Genomic DNA, 21,788 nt, shown 5'->3' with positions numbered 1-21,788 from the left:
AAATTAATGAATGCGTCTGGGGAGAACGGCTGGTGCTTTAAACAGCCTAGTGTGAGGACGGGTTGGGCGAGGCTATGATACACTGTGTGTGTTGGCAAAATTTGGTTATTCGGACAAAATTTCCGATAGATAATTTTTAAATATTTACACTTTTCTGAAACATGTCTTATGGAGCCGTCTCTTAATTCATATATTTTGTTTGCGCTCTACAATGACGGAGGGGTATGCTAATAATTTTGCTGACAATTTACATCGGCTGGTAATGCAAATTGCCAGATATTTATAATTAAACTAACGGTCTAAGCCGAGCAGTAGTAACACCTAGGAGAATGCCAATTGTATTGCATGATCCATAGAGGTGGCGATTGCTCGATTGTGCCGACGAAGGCTTTCTAAACCAACCTGTGATATGAGAATGACCGTTTCTATCATTCAGTAGGATACTTCCTTCTTTCAAGCTCATTTCGAAGGGATAATTTTGACTACAAATGTTCTGGCAGGTATTTAATGAACACAGTACATTACCGTATAATTATTAATAGTTATTTGGTAGTTGTCCAGTGTGTGTTGATGATGTGAGCGGCAGCCTCAGCAATCATGATGGTGGGAGCGTTGGTGTTGCCCGTGGTGACGAAGGGCATGATGGAGGCGTCCACCACCCGCAGCCTCGACACGCCTCGTACCCTGCGTCAGTGGGGAGAGAATTTTTACCCACTATCATCACAAACATTCACGTTCATACACCTAAGGTACTGTGTACCCCGTACCCTGCGTCAGTGGGGGGGGGGGAGATTTTACCCACTATCATCTCATACACCTAAGATCCTCTGCACCATCCGTTATTATAGTGTGGGGCATATTAATTTCAATTTTGCCGATAAAGTTTACGATCAAGTGATTTCTTGGGGATAAGCAATTAGCAATATGTAACCGTTACCTGTGCAATATTAGGTTTAAATTTAAATCTCCACAATACAAGTTATACAGCATGATGTCTAGAATTGTGCATACAACCCTATATGGCTATATTAGGTATTTATCTCTCTTAATTCACTAAAAGTCTGGGAGTAGATGTAATAAAGCTTTACCGACTTATTCAGTTATAGAAGATTTGCTGCAAGGTCAAGTAAGCAAGTCAACAATGTCCCAATGTTTAAACTACTGCCGATTCCCTTCAAGGAATCTTAAACTTTGTTGAAAATGTCATAGTAATGACATTAAATTTAAATTCAAAGTCATTTAAATATTACGCCAACTACTTTAAATTGTCACTGGAAAGTACAAAAAAGTCACTAGAAAAATTATCCCGAGTGATTTCCAAAACAAATGACTGGGCTATGATGGAATCACAACAATACAATTTGGTGATGTTACGACCCATCTTTTTCCAGTAGAGTTCTTGTTCGAAGCATCACCGCAATAAACTACATTTTTTATATACCTCTGATATGCAAATATTTCGTTAATAGACTAAAGATTTACAAATTGAAAGCTTCAAATGAATTATAGTTCTATTCCAGAATCCTTGCCATTACAATTATAGTTTTCCAAATCCTTAAGCATTAGACAGACCAAATCTCCGTTACATTGTGTTGGGCATCTCCACTATCGCATTCTTGTAATGCTACAGGAGAAACTTACCTTAGATTGTGGTCTACAACACCAAGAGGGTCCGAGAGAGGCGCCATCTTGCAGGTACCAGCCAGGTGGAAAGTGGTGGTGGCCATGTGACGAATGTAACACTCCCAGTAGGACTCGCTCCCATACACCAGCTCCCTACACTCCGGCAGAACCTTTAATGCGGGTTTTAAGAATGAATTGTTAATGTCTTATTGAATACTGCTCTATTAGATACACTACCCATGAAGCTTTCAGTATAGTCTATCAGTTGTTCCAACCTATCCTTGGACCACTGAAGTTAATTTAGCCAAGTGTATTTTTTTTAAATAAACCTGCGGAAGAGTGAAAGACACCAAGGCCGTCAAAGCAATAACAGTACTCCAGTTAAGATTAATTTAATCAAAGAAAATATTACGAGTCCATATACGAGAATTCAATCTCACCAATTACCATAATTTATCGTAGATACATCACGTTATTGTGATCGCAATGTATATTGAAGGTGACGTAATTTATGAAACTACACCTGAGTGGGGGTGGACACCCCTTGCAAATTTAATAGTAAAGTTCTGTAGAAATTCCTGTAAACATTTTGAAGCCATCATGGTGCAAGTGGTAGTGCGTGTTTACGAATATGCCAGAGTTTAATTCGCCACCAAGTGTAAACAAATTATGCAATTTTATAGACGTTGGTCGTCTAGTTCTCACCTTATCGTGGAATTTTGCTCCAAGCTGGTCAATGAAAGCAGGAGTGTTTCCTAGCGCCAATGTGAAATTTATTCCTGGGAAGGAAAATTTTGGTTATATTTCAAAAATTTGATAAAAAAAAGAACCAATTAACACGATACTATTCAGAGACAAGTAGCCCATTATAGTTCAGGAAGAAATTTTGAGGGTCTAAAAATTTATCCAAGATGGAAATCCTGTAACAAGCTGCCAACAATTTATAGTAATTTGCTCCAATCTTATGAAAATCTGTTGCCAAACGGGACTTTTGGCCTGATGCACAGAGTTCAAGGTTGCAGGCGATGCTCCTTGGTGAGCAGACGTGTTTTGATTCGCTCTGCTACTGGCGTCTGGTGGGTGGACGTGTTTGTCGTCTCTGTTGGCCTGCGTGTTGACTGATGGGCGGATAACGTCACGCTGGGGGTGGTATATGCGCCATCATGGGCTCCTACACACCTCCACTAAAGCGGAAGGAGTCCATAGGACTTAAGTTTAGTTGTCATGCTGATCCCGACCTTGTATCCACCACGATCTTCGATGTGCTAAAGTATGTTGACCAGACCACACACTAGAAAGTGAAGGGACGACGACGTTTCGGTCCGTCCAGGACCATTCTCAAGTCGATTGTGAGACTGGTCCAGTGACATTCTCAAAGTCACAATCGCCTTGAGAATGGTCCTGGACGGACCGAAACGTCGTCGTCGTCCTTTCACTTTCTAGTGTGTGGTCTGGTCAACAATTCAAGGTTAACGCCAAATAAATTACAATTTATTCCGGTTTAAATGCACAACACTCCAAAATTGAAGTTTATAAAATCCCAAATTCAAATCCGATTTAAAGTCTTGACAAAGCTAAATAATTTTGCAAACCACTGGAAATGCAAATTGCAGTACATGGGCGGTCAATATACTGCTAAAAACATGGAACTTACCAGCACATGACTGATATGGTCTAGCTGAAACTCTGGTTGAACGTAAAGTAATCATCAATTACCATTAAACCAGGATGGCCTTATAGTATTGGTTGAGCGTAGTGCTGGCTTAAGGATCTGTTTCAGGTACTGGAAGGAGTAGCTAACATTAAAGATTAAGGCCCCGTACAGTAGCCTATCGAGTAGTGGCGCATCTTGCTCCCACGTCTCCTCTTACACTTGGCACAGGGAAGCTGTGCAACGTATCTTCTGAAAACAATTGGGTACTCTTTTCCTTGGTTATAGCAATTAGGTTCACGAGTGTTGGCCAGTGTCTAGTAAATGTCAACTTTGCATCCTGGTGGACCTACACATTATTTATACCCTGTTCGTATATTTACACTGTGTGAAGCTTGATCTTTATATCTTCACTCTTTCAGAGACGGTAACAAAGTGCTATGCATGCTATTCCTAGCTAATCTGCACATCGAGGAATTAGTTTCCGTACTTGCCAAGCATTTGAGGTATACAATTTGTTAAAGGCCAAAAATCCAGTTTCTACAATTTGCTAATTAGCATACTCTTATTACCATTAAATTACATTGCCAGATCCGCCACGTGCATAATATTTGAGAAATTTGCCAAGATAATATTACCCTAAGGAGGAACTTTTATTGGCGAGGGTATTAGTTCTAACAAATGAGCAAGACGTGTAGAATTTAAAATTAAAAGGCTTGTATGCCCACACATTAATCTTAGACGTATTTAGTAAAAACCTATATGCTTGCGATAAGCCACTAGGCTTCTCGCAAGCTTAAAAACTGACACTTTGAAACATGTCACTATATAAAATAACACTAGCGTTTGCGCTATAAATCTAATAATTATTCGATAACAAAATTATCCGAGCTTCACTTACCTTTAACCAGCATTGCTACGTCATGTGGATGGCTGAGGAAGTTAGGGTCAATGTTGGGTGGTTCTCTTGGGTCCCGGGACCTGAGGGTGACTGTCCCCCGACTCTTGGGGTGGACTAGGGTCGGTCTCATGTTGAAGGCTGCCTTGCCGTATATACTCTCGAAGTACTCTTTAAATTTCTGGAATTGTTGAGATAAGTTGTGCGTCATGAAAGTTTTAGACAATTACACACTACTTTGTAATTTAATCTATAAGAGGCGATTTGAAATATAATTTATACTGTTGGAACATCAGATCGTTTCACTGCAATCGAATTGTTTAAGAAGACCATAAATATGCATGAACACGCCGGAAGAGCACACTGCTCTTTCGGAGGAGTCCAGAGTCTAAAGCAAGTACTTTCAGATTCTGGAAACCTAAGAAGGTATAAAGTTGTTGATTGAGGGGCGTCGACTATTTAGCGATTGTCGACGCCTAGGAGGCATAAAGGTTGCCTTCGTGAAGTAAAAAGTTTTTGTCCCTGGGTAGCACGTTCTTTTCCATTTGCTTATGCCTCCAAAGTATAAAAAACGGCTATTATTCCCCTCACTTTGCTTCAACTTTTAAGGCTAAGGTCAAAGCAAAGTTTGAGAGCAATGACCCCCATTTTCTATAATTTGGAGCCGTAAGCAATTAGAAAAAACTACAAGGACAAGAATTATGTTATATAGTGTAATCAAATCAGAACTGGAGGTTAACCGTCACTTCGAGCCAATGTCACAAAACGTCAGCAGCATGTACAAGGTTAGTCAACATAAAAGGCTGAAATCTAAAGGCTGCAGCAACAGCTTAGCGCTTAATACCTAGGCGCGTTCAAACTAAACTGGAGAAGAGGTACGTCACTTTATGGGTTCTCAAAAGCACAGCTGGGTGAAAAAAAACGTTTACACCCATCTAACATGGCTGCCGCTTCACTCGGGAACAATGACAACTTCATATGCAGGCGATGAGTCACAACGTGGCTAAAGTAAGTTGACCAGACCACACACTTGAAGGTGAAGGGACGACGACGTTTCGGTCCGTCCTGGACCATTCTCAAGTCGATCGACTTGAGAATGGTCCAGGACGGACCAAAACGTCGTCGTCCCTTCACCTTCTAGTGTGTGGTCTGGTCAACTTCATATGGCAATGCTCTGACAATATGTTAAGAGTAAATTTATTATATTTAATATTAATGTCTTAAAGAATGAAATGGAAAATGACAGTGCAAGAGAATATAGCTAAATAATGCGTTTTATAATTTCAACTACTGTGCAAAGAATTATGAAAATAGGCTTTTAGTAACAATAGAAATAATTAAACAAAATTATATACTGCATTTACAAAGCTACCTTAATATAGAAGAGGCAATACATTATTTAAATCATAGGCCGGTACAAGGTGTCTGCAGGAAATTTAAATATTTTAAGCATTTCTCCTTTTAGTTCAGAACATCTGAAATGTGAAATACATTAAGTATGAAGATTTGGTCAGGAAATTGAAAAATCGAAGAGGATATCCATTGGTTAAGTCTTACAAAAGGCTATTCAGTAAATCTTTAAATCTTTTACATTTTTAGGTTACGATGAATTAGTGTAAACATGGCTGTGTTTTGCTTGGTTTAGGTACGCTATGTTTGGATAAGGTTAGGCAGGCTTCAAAATCCTTTGCCGACCGATGTTACTTGTATATTGACTCACGACGCTTGGCTGGATGGTCGAGAAAGATTGTCCCGCCAGTAAGTGCTAATTTAAGCAAGCAGATAAGACAGTACTTCAGTTCCAGTTAGAAAAAAAATCTGGAACCTTTGGGAAAACCGCCGGCTTTCTATCCCGGTGAGGTCACTAAAGATAGGGGCTCTTAGGTATATTTAGCCAAGTAAGGTTACTGCTGGCGTAGTATAGTTTCAGGATGAATAAACAACTTTGATGGCATGTCATGAAGGATTTAACACCAGCATCTCTTCTCTTGATGTACTAGAATAAGTGGTAGTAAGGATTAATAGCAAATAACGTTTGCATTTACCGAGAGCAAGATACTCACTTCCCTATCCAGTCCCCAGACCGAGGGGTAGAGGGCGCCGCTGTCCGCCGTGGTGGCGACACTGCTCAAGAACAGCTGGATATCCGGCTGGTCCGGCTCGCCCTCGTCACCAACCTTCACCCAGGCGTTGACCAGCTCGGCATTCACTGTTGTCAGAGGACCTGCCGACCAGGAATGTCTGCTACTGATTGCCTTAAAGTGCAACTGTCTATGCACAAAATATAATGCATTTTGTAATATATTTACATTGTGATGTTTAACCAAATTCTAGTTTGTGAGCATGCAATAGTAACTATAGGAAGATAACTCTGTTTGACCTCTACTTTTCACTTTCATGTAGAACATTCCAAGACAATTTTGTTATATAAACAAAAATACAATGAAAAGGGGGCGCCAAAGCACCAATCGGAACAGAACAACTCGCTTCAAACTAAAGGAAAAGAACACACAGATCACACTAACGTGATGTATCAAATGAACAAATCCACAAGGGCCATGACGAAGATTCAAACCTGCGTCCGGGAGCATCCCAGACACTGCCTTAATCGACTGAGCTACGACAGGGTTAAAAAGGGTTGAAACCGAAGTTCTACTGAACTTACTGGATCCCTTACTGGATTTTAACCCTGTCGTAGCTCAATCGATTAAGGCAGTGTCTGGGATGCTCCCGGACGCAGGTTCGAATCCTCGTCATGGCCCTTGTGGATTTGTTCAAAGGAAAAGAACATTTAAACAAGCAATACACGCGAGCAATGCACAGGAAAAAGCAAAACATTGCATAACAAAACACACATCCATAAACAAACCCAACAGCAGTACAGGGAACATAGGTACAACGTTCCAGGAAAGTTGCTTTCCTGGAAAGCAGGAAAAGTGGACATACTAAAAAAAAAAATACAAAAAAAAAACACTAACATTACTACACACACAAATAGTCTATCGGGCAGCCGACTAGCCTACTTTGCTTTTTTTCCAGTCTATCAAGAAAGGGTCGTCGGATTCATAACGAACAAGTCAAATATTGACCTAAGTGTACGCAAATCAGTATATTACTTGTAGATTGGGTAGCTTGTGCATACCCACTTGAGTCTGTTAGCAATACTATTACCAAGCTTCCGAATGACAAAAACAGTCTTATGTTGATTGCTATATTCTATTAATCATTCAGAATGGTTTATATAGAGGATACGGTCAATTCCGCACAGAACTGAGCACAACCTATGTAGTGGGGCCGAGGACATTTTCGGGCCAAAAGATAAACAGACAAGAAAACTTGCAGGTTTTAAAAAAGCCGAATAGCTTACCTATGGAAAGACTAATCTGAAATAAAACCCCTGAATAAAAATTCAAGCTTTAAGCCTCCGGCTCAAATTTACTACATACGTATACAGTCAAAAGCTACAGTTACCGATTTCATGAAGGATTAAACAAAAGGCTTCTCGATTGTCGCTTTACTTCAACATATTAAACCCACCAAACTGAAAAAGCAACATAACAGCCTTTGAGAATTTTGCCGAGGGTCAGGATATCAGATACCAGAGCAGACAAAGGGGTGGGAAACAGCATTGTTATGGCAACCCGTTCTCGCAAATTTAATAAGTCAATATTGACTTATTAAATATGTTCATAGGTGACATACTTAACATAATAGATACCCTTAAAAAGATTCATAGAAAACACCGACCTTACCTAACCTACTTAGTATGTTAAGATAAGCATCTTATTGCTTCATAATTACAATTATTACCTAACCTATAATAGGTATAGGTTAAGTAATAATTGTAATTACGAAGCAATAAGATGCTTATCTTAAGATACTAACAAGGTTAGGTAAGGTCGGTGTTTTCTATGAATCTTTTTAAGGGTATCTATTATGTTTAGTATATCACCTATGCACGTAGTTAATAAGTCAATATTGACTTTACGAATTTGCGAGAACGGGTTGTGTTATGGACACTGTATGATACGGATTTAGCACCTACTCCAACCATAACCCTTCAGGAATTGCCTACTTATAACCCACAATAGACAATTGCTACTCAAAAATATTGGATAGGCATGTCATGAGGGAGGGGGGGGGGGCCAACATTCAACACTGTAATGGCTAGTTCCTACTGACCTTGTCTTGTAAGGAGATATTCTTTAAGATATTTCAGGTTGTCTGTTATGGAAGACAAGGAGCTCCCAGGTATTGTCCAAGTCAAGCCATTCACTCCAACGTCGTCTTGTAGGTTCTGGCCGACTCCTGGTACGTCTGCCACCACCTCTATCTGCACCATGGAAAATGAATCTAGAATTATAGGTTACCATTACACAGATGACACTAACGTGATGCATCAAATGAACAAATCCACAAGGGCCGTGACGAGGATTCGAACCTGCGTCCGGGGAGCATCCCAGACACTGTCTTAATCGACTGAGCTACGACAGGGTAAAAAAGTTGAAACCGAAGTTCTACTGAACTTACTGGATCTCGTAGCCTCTCCGAGGCACAAACCAGGATTTTACACAACTCCCCCCCCTGCACTCCCCTGCTTATTTCTCAAAGAGTGGGACCAAGTGGTAAAGAGAAACTTGGGCAAGTGGTGCAGGGGAAGGGGGGGGGGGAAAAGAGTTGTGCAAAATCCTGGTTTGTGCCTCGGAGAGGCTACGGGATCCAGTAAGTTCAGTAGAACTTCGGTTTCAACTTTTTTACCCTGTCGTAGCTCAGTCGATTAAGACAGTGCCTGGGATGCTCCTGGACGCACGTTCCAATCCTCGTCACGGCCCTTGTGGATTTGTTCACTTATAGGTTACCATTTGCTGTAATTATATATATTTATGTAAATTTGTATTCCGCATTTCCTCAACAGCCTAGCACGTAATCTGAGAATTTTAACTTATCCTGAATTTCCAACGCGTAATATTTAGACTAGAACATTCACAAATTCTAAAGTTGTTCCATAATATGATATGGATTATAATACTGTACTAGCAACTTTAAGGATCTTGCATAAGGAATACAAAAATTTGATTTATGAAAGTAAAACAAGGCAGACATTTTCCTTCAAAATTTTTTTGCCATTTACAATAACACTATGTACAACATTTTCTTCCTGGGTAGTTTTCATTTTCAGAGTGTTAAACATTCAAATTATAGAAAATGGCTGTTTTCCCCCCCTCTCAAACTTTGCATTCAACCTGTCCTCTTACAAGGAACGTCGCATTTTGATCCTATGCGTTACACAAGGCCAAATGCAGCTCTAGCAGGTGACGTATTGTCCCGTTTTCAGTTTTGGGTCCTTTGATATGTTTGGAGAGGACACTTTAAATTTACGTTGGGAAACCAGGACGGGCTGTTGCATTACTTTTTGTTTCTGACAAATTAAGAGAGACGTCCTAAAGGTGCCTGTGAAAGCTGGAGACTTCTTATTTAGAACTGTACCTGCAAGTTTTCTTCCCAAAGCTGTCTAAGGCAAAGGTAAAAACAAAATTTTAGGGGATTAATAGCCATTTCCTCTACTTTGAAGGCATGAGCAATCTGAAAATAGTACTTACGACCCAGGAAACAATATTGCTAGTGTTGTGCATCTTTTAATTAAGGTAACCCAAAGTCGTGTTTAATATGGACATTCTACTATTTTAATTTGTATTTGAATATAGGCATCCGTAGGCCTGTGGACTGACCTTGTGGTGACGTAGGTGGTGCCCGGGACCAATCCCCGAGAGCATGAGCAGTTTAGGAGAGCCGACGGCTCCGGCAGACACCACCACCTCCCTCTCCGCTCCGACCCGTAACACCTGTGTAAACAAGTATTTCTCAAAGAGTGGAACCAAGTGCTAAAAAGAAACTTGGGCAAGTTTTAAGCTAACACAGCGATCCTCGTGTGGTGCTGGCATCGTTAGTGGCACTAGCGAGAGACTTGTGCGAAACTATTTTCCTAGTTATTGAATAATTCATCTGGATCCAGTCGAAATTCAAGGTACTTCCGAGATTGACTTTAAAAAGTATAAGGAAAACACTGACCCGTGATTGTTGGCTTATATCAATATCAAGTTTGCCAAATAAATTACCATGCTTAATTTGAAAATACAATTTGAATTGTATTAGTTTGTATACATTTTATTCATAGCAAGACATAGTACAACACCTACACCAAGAGGACCGATTCGCCACTCGCCGCTCAAGTAAACCCTCAACACAAAGACCAATTCTCAGTGTCAGCTTAAGGTGGACAGGCCACCAAACTTTCAAAGCATCCTCGCTCCCCCATTCATATCCTTTTCCAGAACTTCAATTCCTCATCCTTCCTCCCCATCCCTTTCCAAGCCCTTTGGACATCGAAGCTAAGCGCCCCGCCCCTGTGGGCATTTGCACTCCAGCCAGTCCTACAAAGACCCAAAGTCCATTCCATGCACCCACCAAACCCTCTGTTTATGAGTGAAAAAATGGTTTACATACGACTCGACTGATGACGTCCGAACACTTCTAGAACAAGTTCTTCACTGACGACTTTTGTTCGAACCACAACGATGTAAATGCTTCACCCTACGTACTATAGATACAAATAATCTCGAACAGAACCTAAACACCTAACCTAACCAGTGCCTAAATATGCCCAACATTCTAAAATTTATGAATTCGTCTTTGGTGTCGACCGCTGGATTTCGACTTAGTCCAAGGACTGGTTGTACACTCACCCTGTCTCCGTGTTGAAGTACTACGCCCGTCGCTTGCTTCTTGTCGTCGATAACCACCTGAAAATGTGCACAGCGGATCATAGTCAACATGGCAAGTATATTTTTTAACCTTTTACATATATTCACTATCTTCATTACTCTAAAGCAATTCATATTCTACGTTCACCGTCTGTTTTCATAACCACGTGAAGAATATGAATTTACCATATTTCAGAGTGGCAGGGGTGGTGCCAGACAAAACTTTGCAAATGACCTGTCAATTCAGACGTGCAAGACTACGTCGTAGCCTGCAAGATGATGTCACTGACCTGTAAGACACTAGCCGAGTGCAGGATGTGCAGGTTGGGTCTGGAGGAGGCTGGTCTGAGATAGGCTTCATAGGTAGAACTTCTTGTGCCGTTACGTATTGTGAACTGGGAGTGGGAGAACCCTGGGAGGATGTGGGGGCCAGGGTCAATGTGGTGGGAGAAATGTGTTGCGCTCATATTCTCAGTTAAATTACTTTCAAACACCAAGAACACAAGACTAAAGAAAACAGCAGAAGCCTATTGATCCATACCAAGTTAGCACCTATATATATCCACCCCAAACTCATTCATATACACGTCTAGTCTGCGCTTGAAACAATCTAGGGATCCCATTATACACATAAATTACTAATGTAGACGTGCAGACGACTCACCAATGCCACCGCGCACGTTGATGTCTATGGTGGGGAACCCGAGCTGTTGACCCCCGAGGAAGAAGGCACGAGTTAAGGGTCCCTCTGGTCCTTGGGTCACCCCCAGGGGTCCTCCGTGACCCTTCTCACTGTCTGAGAACATTGTATCTAGTACATTGACAGTAAAGAGAATTTTACAGCCTAATATTAATTTTGCCTGCATATAGAAATTTCAACCTACTATATCCTAAAACATCAATGCAATCAAGTTTGTTTTCTACAGACTTTTTTATCCAGATGCTCACCTACGAAGTCTTCGGCCTTCATGAAGTAAGGGAGCACGGAGGCGTAGTCCCAGCCAGTGTTACCCAGAGCCGCCCACTCGTCGAAGTCCCCTGGGCTGCCCCTCGTGTGCAACATCCCGTTGATGGAGGAAGACCCTCCCAACATCCGCCCCTGGATCACCCGACCTGCCTGCCACCACAAGCACAACGTTACGTATTCACACAACTCCACTCGAGGAAAGGTTGATATTTATAAATACTAGATGGGGGGTATCCGGCTGTGCCCGGGTCTCGTCGTCTTCATATTTATCTTTCCCCATCACCCCCCTTTCCATTTTTCTCACTAAACATCCTTCTACCCCGCCCCTTCCTACGCCTACCCTCCAACTCTAATCTTATTTAAAATAGGCAGCCTATAAGGTTCGATTTATCTAGCAAGAGTAATTGCACACAAGTGCCTACTTTATATATGCCCATATTCAGAAGAAACCTTAATCATCTTAACCTAGTCCATAATATAATATTTGTACATCTATATGTTTCGAGTGAAGGACGTAACTGACCGAGAGTAAGAGAAACTACGTTTTCACAATCTTTGATTTTATTTCGGATTTGGTGAAAATCGCAGAAGGGACATTAATATGCCAATATTTCTTAAGCATGTCACTTGGGCCGACCCAGAATGGCCTATGACACTCATTCCCAACATGTTTCATGTGTGAAAGTTGGGCAACGCTAGCCATCCCCAAGCACATAGCCTCCTGCTTCGGACAGAGTCTCAGATTACCCGTCTTCCTAATTTTCTCTTAACCAAAATGTCTTCTGCCCTTATAAATATAACGATTGTGGCATACTACAGCATTCGGCGCCAAGTGTGGCACACGACAATGACTTCCCAAGTATGGCCATTAGTGCCAACAGTTAGTAGGGTTACCGTCAACAAAATAACAGATCGTTTTTAAAGGCCTGGACCAGGATTCGTCAGTTGTCCCCCCCCCCCCCTTTTGCGAAACCTGTACGTCTTTTAACAAGCCTGGTAACTTGAAATTTATTAAATGGTTTATGAGCTCCGAAGCATTACGAGGTTTATAATAACCTTGGATTGTGAAGTTTTGATATTCTTAAGCTGTTTAATAAATGTAACCAAAGACCCTAAGATTGTTGAAAGATGTACAGGTTTCGAAAGTGGTTAATAAATGCTTAACGAATCCTGACCTAGGCCATCGCATGTGCGCCATTTTAATCACCGTGGTAAATTTCCATAAACAACCTAACAACCCGATTCTCAACTACAACCTTCAATCTAAAGTATATTAAACCAAAATATTAATCCCAAAAACTAATTTTAAGAACAAGCACAATACCTATGTGGAATGTTTATATCAACCTAATATTGCGAACATGGTTAATATAAAATGTATAATCCACATCACTCTATAAGAGCTGGCTTCCACAAAAGAGCGTCTGCACGAAGTATTAGTAGTAATTATATTTATATAAAAGGCCATTTGAAGCATAATATAAAAGAGTACTATTTGGTACACAATGTAACATTCATGAAGTTCATGAAGAACATGCAGCGCGTTTCTGGCATAGTTCTTCGATTTACAATATAATTACCAATAGTATGAAATTCAGTACACAACTTTAACCAGTTATTAAAATATATTTTAAACTAAAACACTACATAAAATAAATACTTTTAACCCACGTAGCATATGACATGGATATATGCAATGACACTGTCAGTGATAAGCTTCAGCCAATATACTAGTGGGTTGTGTTTGCGAAGTTGGAGGCTAGGTGGTTGCAGTTAGCCTCTCAACGTTTCATGGTGAATTGTTATTGTATGGGACGTGTCAGGGAAAGGGTCGACCCCCAAATGACCCTCTGAAGCCGTACCGACTTTACTGCCACAATCAACGACTCTTTCGAAGTCTGAATTGTAAGTATGACTTTCCAGCATGCCCTCCCCCCCCCCCCCAAACAGATTTTTCAGCTGTTTATCACACAACTAAACTACAACATTGTTATAACTGCATCAATAATAACCACAATGTTATTTTTACTCTAACGCTAAGAGGTTGCAGAGTATGTATATTGATTGTTCAGGGAGGGACAGACCGGGAGGGGAGGGAGGCCTGGACACCACCAGGTACCTCTTCTAGTGTATGAATGGAATATTAAATCCTCAGAATCTCATTTAAGTAAAATTGGTCCTTTGAACCAAGACTAAGAAATAGTACTCCCATACAAATAAGCAAGACTGCAGAGGCTGGCCAAAATAAAATTGGTTCTAACTAGCTATTTAGCAGGTTAAACTTCAGAGCCATAGTGTACAGGCGCAGTTTACAATAGCAGACCAAAATGTGGCCACCACAATACAACAAACAAAAACTGTACAATTAAAAATAAAAAGGCACTTTGATAATGAATATTTAGCCTAATTAAACAGTAAAGATAAATTAACAACATTGACAATACGAAAATAACTTTCCTAATGATTGGCAGACGAGTTTAATCATTAGATAGAACTAAAGATAAAACGCCTCACTATAGAGAAATAGCTGTTCATCTCACCCTGTTGACATAGTTGCCGAGAGCATGTGCCTGTGGAACTGTGGTGTAGCCCCAGTCGACCTCGTTGCCCGGGATAAAGTTTAATTCCAGGAGCCCCGGCACGCGGGTTTCAGGGGGCGGTGGGCCCCCGGCCTCCACCAGCAGCACCCTCCAACCGGACACCTCCGACAGCCTCGCCGCCACCACGCTCCCGGCCGACCCGCCGCCTACTGTCGAATTAGTTTTAGTGTAGGGATTCAAGCATATAATTCAAGATATCCGAGGCGCATCCGACCCCGTGAGCCGTCGTCGCCTCTGAAAACAACAATCATGGGGAAAAGTTACAAACAATACATCCCTTCCACTGCCTGAAGGACTGAACACAGGGCTAGTCGGCTGAAGTTTTGTAGAGATGTGACTAGCAACTGGCTTCAGCTGGAGGAAGTTTGTCAAGAGGAGCCTGTTGCTGTATTTTGTCAAGTGCCAGTTACATCATCTGTTCTCACTAAATACATGTTCGTTATGCAAGGCATGCAAATGTACTAAATTTAAATTTAGGAAATGAGAGCTTATGCAGTACAATACACAAGTGGTGACATACAAGTTGGATTCTTATGCACATTTACGTAAATATAAGTTGGATTCTTATGCACATTTACGTAAATTCTTACATTCTAGTACAGTATAACATGCCTGAGCAAAAGGCACCGACAGTCCACTTAAAAAAAAAAATAAGTCTTTACACGATTAAGAAGGAGGCAAGGGAGTTAAACTATAACAAAACCAACCAACCAATGATGAAGTCGTAGGTCTGAGAGGGGCTTGTGGTGAAATTGATTTCATAGTTAGAATTCCGCACTGCTGTCTTCAGCAGCAAGGCCCTAAGCAGAGGCAGCAGCACGTGCAGCACCGCCCCTACCGTCACTTTCCCAACCAGAATTAAGATGAATTCCCGTATCATCTGTGGGAGGAGATTACTATTAAGTCAATGATTATCAATTGTACCTCACCCAAATTTGGGGTCAGCCTAATTTTTACATTATGGTTGCAAACGATACAAGAATATGCCGGGTAGAAAGTTAAAGCCGTTTGTGGAGTAGATTTTTGTTAAAAAGCCAAAACTCAGGAAGGAGATATTAAAGGAGAAAGCTTTTGATTCAGTTAGACAGGACAAAGTTCAGGTCTACGTCATTCTGAGGGCTTCTAAAACTTAGCCACTAAAATTGCCAATCGCAATTATTCTGGAACTGCCAACACGTCAACTTCAAAACTACATAAATTTCAGTAATTTCCCCTAACATATCACATAACACTTCCGCCTCGTTGCCACCCATAACAATAACTTTTCCGATTTCATAGCATTAACAAGGACTATTGGTTTGCCTCCTGAAAATAACCATTATAGGCTGCTCCTTACTCTCAATCCTTCATTCCATTCTATTCTATCTCCCCTTCAGCTTTTAGTCTGTTTACAACTGGCGTTCCTTGCAACCATATTTATTACAGGCACATGGATATCAGAAAAACTAATTTACAAAAACCAATTACCAATGAAACTAATCAATACAAAAGCAAAATTGGTTTTACATAATTCAGTTTAGAAACTTTTAACCGTAATATTTGGGCATTAGGCCGTAACCAAATGAATAGAGTAAGCTGGATAAATGTGCGTGTTATGTTGCACTATAATGTTACTATGTAACTAAATGGAGCACCTTTTAGGCCACTTTCTCCTTCACAGATGGTTCTTTGTGTTTATCCAGGTGGGAAAGGATATAGTGGAGGCGATAAACTTAAAAAACACTTTAATTTATTGCAGTTTTGCTAGTTTTAATCGAGCAGAAAGAGTAAAATCGCCGCGGCACGATTCAGAGGCTATTGTATTTCTGGGGTTCGTGCAGTAATTAGGTTAAGGTTACGTCAGCATAGGCGAGGTTAGGATATAATAGGTTTGATTGCACTGGTCAAGTTCAGTGGAGCACAGCCATACCACCTTTGTTTTCCATTAATGGGAACAGCATTTACCTTTTATTATCGAGGCCGTATAATCAAATTAATGTTTTCGATTAGGCGTTTCTTAAATCTAATACATTTCAATTAAGCGTTGTACCACTAAACTATTACTGAAAACGCAATTGACTAGGTAGTGCTAGAACTTTGCAATTTAAAGTGCTGCGAATTATTTTGAAAAATCAAAGTTTTGAACAGCTTCAATTAGGCGTCATGGAATTTTAAGTGCACTTCCTCAGATTCGAGCAGTTTAAAAACGCGTTCCTTGCTCTGATTAACCACTTACATGACTGATAAAGAGGAGCTTGGTAGTTTTATAGGAGCATATGGGAGGAAGAAGAAAATGTTTATCGAGAGCAATTTGATAAACCTACAGATTATCAATCTGTAGGTTTATCTACACTAATGACACCACCATCGATTGCCCTAATGCGATCGAACTATACGAATTACAGTCTGCCCTCAATGGTTCGTTAATTCGGATGCTAAACCCCCAGTTTATTGTTGCCGCCGGAGGTAGCTAGTTCATTGTGCACCCCATACTCATCCTGTGAGCGGTAGCGCAATTTTTTTTCTCATCTTAGATTATTGCATAAACATTTTCATCTAACCTTCACACCTTATAGTTATCTATGGTAAGAGTGGTTAAAAACACTAATTGATAACAGAACCAAAACACCTAACCTCTCTTAGGCCTATAATATATACACGAAATTATAATGTACACAAATATATTCGTGAAACGATTTTGGGTTAATGGCATGTTAAAATTTGTATATTCATCTTTGCTTTGAGCCCCAGCTTGAACGAATACATCCCGAGGAGGGTTTTTGGTTTCTTGTATAATACTTACCCGTGCTTATATACTGATGTACGTCTAACCAATTTGTGCATTATTAAACGTAACTACTCACCGTAATAATTACTTCCGAATCCATGGAAAGTGATTTTGACTCGATAATTCGATCACGTTCAGCAGATTTCTAAAATGAGTAACTTAGCAAAGATTATCAGATTCCTGAACCACGAAATTCTGAAAAGAAAGCATTCACTGGTCCACGATCTTTTAACAACAAAACCAAAATCAAGAAGCAGTAGATCCCATCCTCGATGAACTACTCCACATGCAGTAAGTTTTGAGAGATCATAATCGGCCAGTTCCTTGAGCCTAGTCAAATGATTATTAACCCAGCTAAAGCTCTTCCGGGGAAGCAGCAGACAGACTGGGAGTACTTTACACAGTAATACCAAACAAGCAAGACAGGAGACACACTTGCCAGTTAGAAAGGAAGGTTGGACTTCGACCCCGAGTTGGTGGACGTCATCGACCAGGCCACAACCACGACCAACAGATGGCACTAGCGTAGGGCTGATAGTTCAACCTCTTACAAAAAAAGATCGGTTTTCGCTCGTATGCGCACTAAGGCCAAAAATGGTCGTGCTAGAAAATGGAAGCGGCTGGCGAAAGTGACGTACTGTCCCGTTTTCTGTTTTGGGTCCTCTGGTAGGTTAAGAGATGACACTTTCAATGGACCTCTTTCTTGAGGTTGAGAAACCTTTGGAGGACGGGCAGGATAGTTGGTCTTGTTTCCTTGAAATTCCATGAAGGTAAAACAAAATTTGAATAGTACTAATATAATACTGTAATATTAATAAGAATAATGTCAAATCCCGCAAATAATGACAGTAATAATAATAATTTAAATAATAAAATAAAAATAACATAAAAATCAATTAAATAATATACTCGTATTATCCCATAAGTTATCAAACTGTGCTAGAACTCCGATTAAATTACAATAGTGCTGTTGACCAGACCACACACTAGAAAATGAAGGGACGACGACGTTTCGGTCCGTCCTGGACCATTCTCAAATCGATGAGAATGGACTTGACTTGAGAATAGTCTAGGACGGACTGAAACGTCGTCGTCCCTTCATTTTCTAGTGTGTGGTCTGGTCAACATATTTCAGCCACGGTATTGTGACTCATCATCTGTATAATAGTGCTCTATGAGCATCAGGAAGAGGCATCACACTCTTTGAAAATATATAACAAAAAAACTTGGGGGTGAAATTGAGCCAGTTCCACGGTGGGTACTTACCAATTAATGATTTAAAATAAATTGAATCAGAATACAGCACGACTTAATTAGTTTCGTTAGACCAGGTTAGTGAGTATACTAATACACAAAACTAGTTAATAATCGTGAAAAATCAGTGACTAGGTATTGAGAGGAATTTAACCGACAGTCATGCGAGTATCATTAGTAGAGGGGGAGTAGGCTTCCGTGAGTCATTATCAGAGGTAAATAACTGAGGCTTCACACAGCTAAGAAACCCATTGGCATATAAACTTAAGTATAAACTGTGCTTGTAACAAGCACATTTTTATTGTAACGATCAGCAAAGTATAACCAAAACTAGATATTTTCCATGGAGTAAACACTCCCCCACCCCACCCCAGGGTCCCCAAAGGAGAAGGACAGAGACCCACCCTCCCCAGTTAAGTGAAACAACATGCTAGCAAGAATAAACTCCCTCCCATTGAACCAACCACTATCTGGTCCGTGGAGAGGTGCAACGTCGGTGTGTTGCTAAAGAAGATTTACAAGCACGTCGCAGACCCTTGACCTTCTTCCCCAGAGTTTATGAGACACTAGGAGCACTGCAACTCAGAAGTTATTCCCTACCTTAAAGGCTCAGCTGTACCTAATTGGGAGGGAGGAGGGGCGCCATATACGTGCACACCAGTTTCCCCTTTAACACCGGCGCCGAAAGCAGAGATCTAAAATTTAGTTCCTACATTTTTCGTAGAGCTATGCCAGGAGCGTTATCCGAGATTTTTCAAAGTATGCTCGGACGGGTTACATACGCTCTCACCACAGTCTACTACAGCTGCAGTATACTTTGATTCGCTTTCCATCTGTCAAACTTGAAAACTTTCCTCCTGTCACTCCAGCCTATCTGGGGAACTTTACGCTGTTGTTGTTGTTTTAGATTCAGCTACTATGAACAAAACGTTCCAAGTAGCACTGCAACTCGGTGCTCATGGTGAGTGGACGTACCTGGCACAGGAGTGTGGTTGTGTGAACATGAACTTTACGATTGATTGATTGTTGAAGATTAAGCTACCCAAAAGGTGGCAAGGACATGAATAGCCCGTAAGTGGTAAAATTTTGGTTCAGTAAATCTATAATGTGCTGAGGTCGCATTTAATCGTCAGGCTGCTATCGTGGGGGAGGATTCTGCTTGACAGTATTTATGAGGGTGTCCAGCTGCTGGACACCTTTTTTTGACCAGAAGAGTGGCAGTGTTTGTTGTTATTGTTTTAGATTCAGCTGCTCGAAACGTAAGTTCCGAACAGCACGGGTTATAGTGCAACCCGTCCTCTTAATTAAAAATAACGTCACTTTTGGCTCGTATGCGCGATATGGCTAAATTTGGACGTAATTTGAAATGAAATCGACTCACAAAAGTGACGTTCTGTTCCGTTTTCTATTTGAGTCGTCCGGCGTACGCGCAGAGGTTATAAGAGGACACTTTAAATTCACGTTTTTCATATCGTTTTGAAACTTTATGAGAATTTCCTGCCCACCTAACCTATCAGAGGACCCTTAACTTACTGTTGTTGAAAACAAAAATCCCAAATTTATTTTAATTTTTTTTTTTAATTTTCAAATTACGTCCAAATTCGGCCATACGGGCAAACGGCCAAAAGCGACGTTCTTTTTAAGAGGACAAGTTGCCGTATTGGACGTACCTGGCACAAGGAGCGGGGCTGTAACTCTTCCAGTGGCAGTGTGAGCTTTACGCCTTTTATCAGGCTCTTATACGGGTCACTCACCCCCAAGATGTGGTGGTGTTCGTGGACTCCAAGACCACTCTTCCCCTTGTCTCCTCTCACAGAACAAAAAGCTTCGGGCAACTCGTCAGTAATATCCAGAGTGCCTCAGATATTACCACGAATCAGGTTGACAGCTTCAATTTGAATGGGTTCCCTCTCACGTGAGAATCATAGGGAATGAAATCGCAGATGAGGTGGCGGTCAAAGCACATTTCTTAACATCTCTAAAAACCTTACCTCTATTCGCACATGAAAGACTGCCACCCCTCAAGAAAGCTCGTTCTGCTCTATGGCAGTCCGAACTAGGTCCTCTACTTGAGACATTAAGGATGACAAACCTTCGTTCTGATGCATCTCCCAGCCCCATGGTTCCGTCACCACTCCTGGATACTCGGTGTTTGTCTCACATGTCTACACATAGGCTTTACGTGACTCCCGGCCCCCTCTCTTTCGTATTCGGATGAATGATTCTCCTGCCTGCTGGTGGCGCCCATAGGAAGAAGGAATCAAAGAACATTTCCTAGTCTACTGCCCACGCTTTTACTCTGCTACAACTCGCCTTCTTAGCAACCTGCTTAACTCTAACCCCGCCTGCAGTGTCTATGGCAATGGCGAAGTCAACCACTCTAGCACTGCCATCGACAATACAGATGAGAAAATTGAAGAGAATAATGAGGACAAAATAATATAACTACAAGAGCCTCAGAAGGAACTGATGAAACAGTTTACGGACTTTCATCATTTGATAAAAAGTCATCATCTGGACATGATACCGGCGGGAAGCCAAGAAAATCCCAAGGGGTAGTCCAGCACTCATGGAAAACACAGAGAACGCAGGCAGAGTTGAGAAAAGGCGTTTATAAGGTCATGCTTTGGAAAGAGAAAAAACATATAATTTTATTATAAGAAACCTAGCAAAAGTAGAGGGTAAGACTGATCAACAAAACATTGAGGAAATATAGACAAATTGATAGGTAAAGAGGATGATCTAGGCCAGATAGGGAGGTGAGGTAATTGCTTCTATACAAAAGAACCCCGACATCAGTAAAACATGGGGAGAAGACATAATTGAAGGGAAATTCCATCTTCCAGGATGCCATCCACCTTTCAGAAGGATACAACAACAAAAGCAGGTGGTATGATACTATATACAAATGAGGACTTAACTGCAAACTAGCAGTGAGGTATTAAACGCCATAAGATCCTCAGAATCTGTATGGTGCAATATACCTGATGAAAATCTTGGAAAAACTGACAGTTGGAACACAGGATAGATACAGAGGAAGAGTAAATATTTGCATGATGTGATTAATACTGCAGCTGAAGTCCAAGGGCCAGATTCACGAAGCAGTTACGCAAGCACTTACGAACCTGTACACCTTTCCTCAAATTTTGGCGGCTTTGTTTACAATTATTAAACACTTAATGAGCTCTGAAGCAGCAGGAGGCTATTTATAAAAATAACAACAGTTGATTGGGAAGTTTTCATGCTTGTAAACTGTGTAATAAATGT

General features: G+C 40.9%; 1 protein-coding gene across 3 annotated transcripts; it reads right to left on the bottom strand.

Moving 5' to 3' along the window:
* Positions 1 to 489: 489 nt before the first annotated feature.
* LOC138364574 (glucose dehydrogenase [FAD, quinone]-like) lies at positions 490 to 17,505 on the bottom strand. 3 transcript variants are annotated; one of them, XM_069324259.1, is made up of 14 exons: positions 17,344 to 17,505; positions 15,212 to 15,380; positions 14,441 to 14,649; positions 11,882 to 12,050; positions 11,598 to 11,744; positions 11,224 to 11,345; positions 10,916 to 10,972; positions 9,902 to 10,015; positions 8,355 to 8,505; positions 6,236 to 6,396; positions 4,176 to 4,353; positions 2,329 to 2,402; positions 1,642 to 1,793; positions 490 to 684 (listed from the first exon to the last, which is right to left on the bottom strand). In XM_069324259.1, the coding sequence occupies exons 1-14, from the start codon at positions 17,365 to 17,367 to the stop codon at positions 543 to 545; spliced, it is 1,869 nt and encodes a 622-aa protein (XP_069180360.1). In that variant the 5' UTR covers positions 17,368 to 17,505; the 3' UTR covers positions 490 to 542. The 3 variants fall into 3 exon arrangements, with proteins under 3 accessions (XP_069180360.1, XP_069180362.1, XP_069180361.1); XM_069324261.1 differs by having other exon boundaries at positions 11,598 to 11,729; XM_069324260.1 differs by having other exon boundaries at positions 14,441 to 14,646.
* Positions 17,506 to 21,788: the final 4,283 nt, after the last annotated feature.

The sequence above is a fragment of the Procambarus clarkii genome, chromosome 14 (genome assembly GCF_040958095.1).
Source record: "Procambarus clarkii isolate CNS0578487 chromosome 14, FALCON_Pclarkii_2.0, whole genome shotgun sequence".
Lineage (NCBI taxonomy): Eukaryota > Metazoa > Arthropoda > Malacostraca > Decapoda > Cambaridae > Procambarus > Procambarus clarkii.
The sequence above is the reverse complement of the archived record's forward strand: the minus strand, read 5'-3'. Positions and strand labels throughout refer to the sequence as shown.

Coding starts and splice junctions, on each gene's coding strand:
- LOC138364574 (XM_069324259.1), bottom strand. CDS start 17,367: ATGGATTCGGAAGTAATTATTACG. Junction 10,973..11,223: donor ACTCGGCTAGTGTCTTACAG/GTCAGTGACATC, acceptor GCACATTTTCAG/GTGGTTATCGACGACAAGAA. Junction 4,354..6,235: donor TCTGGGGACTGGATAGGGAA/GTGAGTATCTTG, acceptor CAACAATTCCAG/AAATTTAAAGAGTACTTCGA.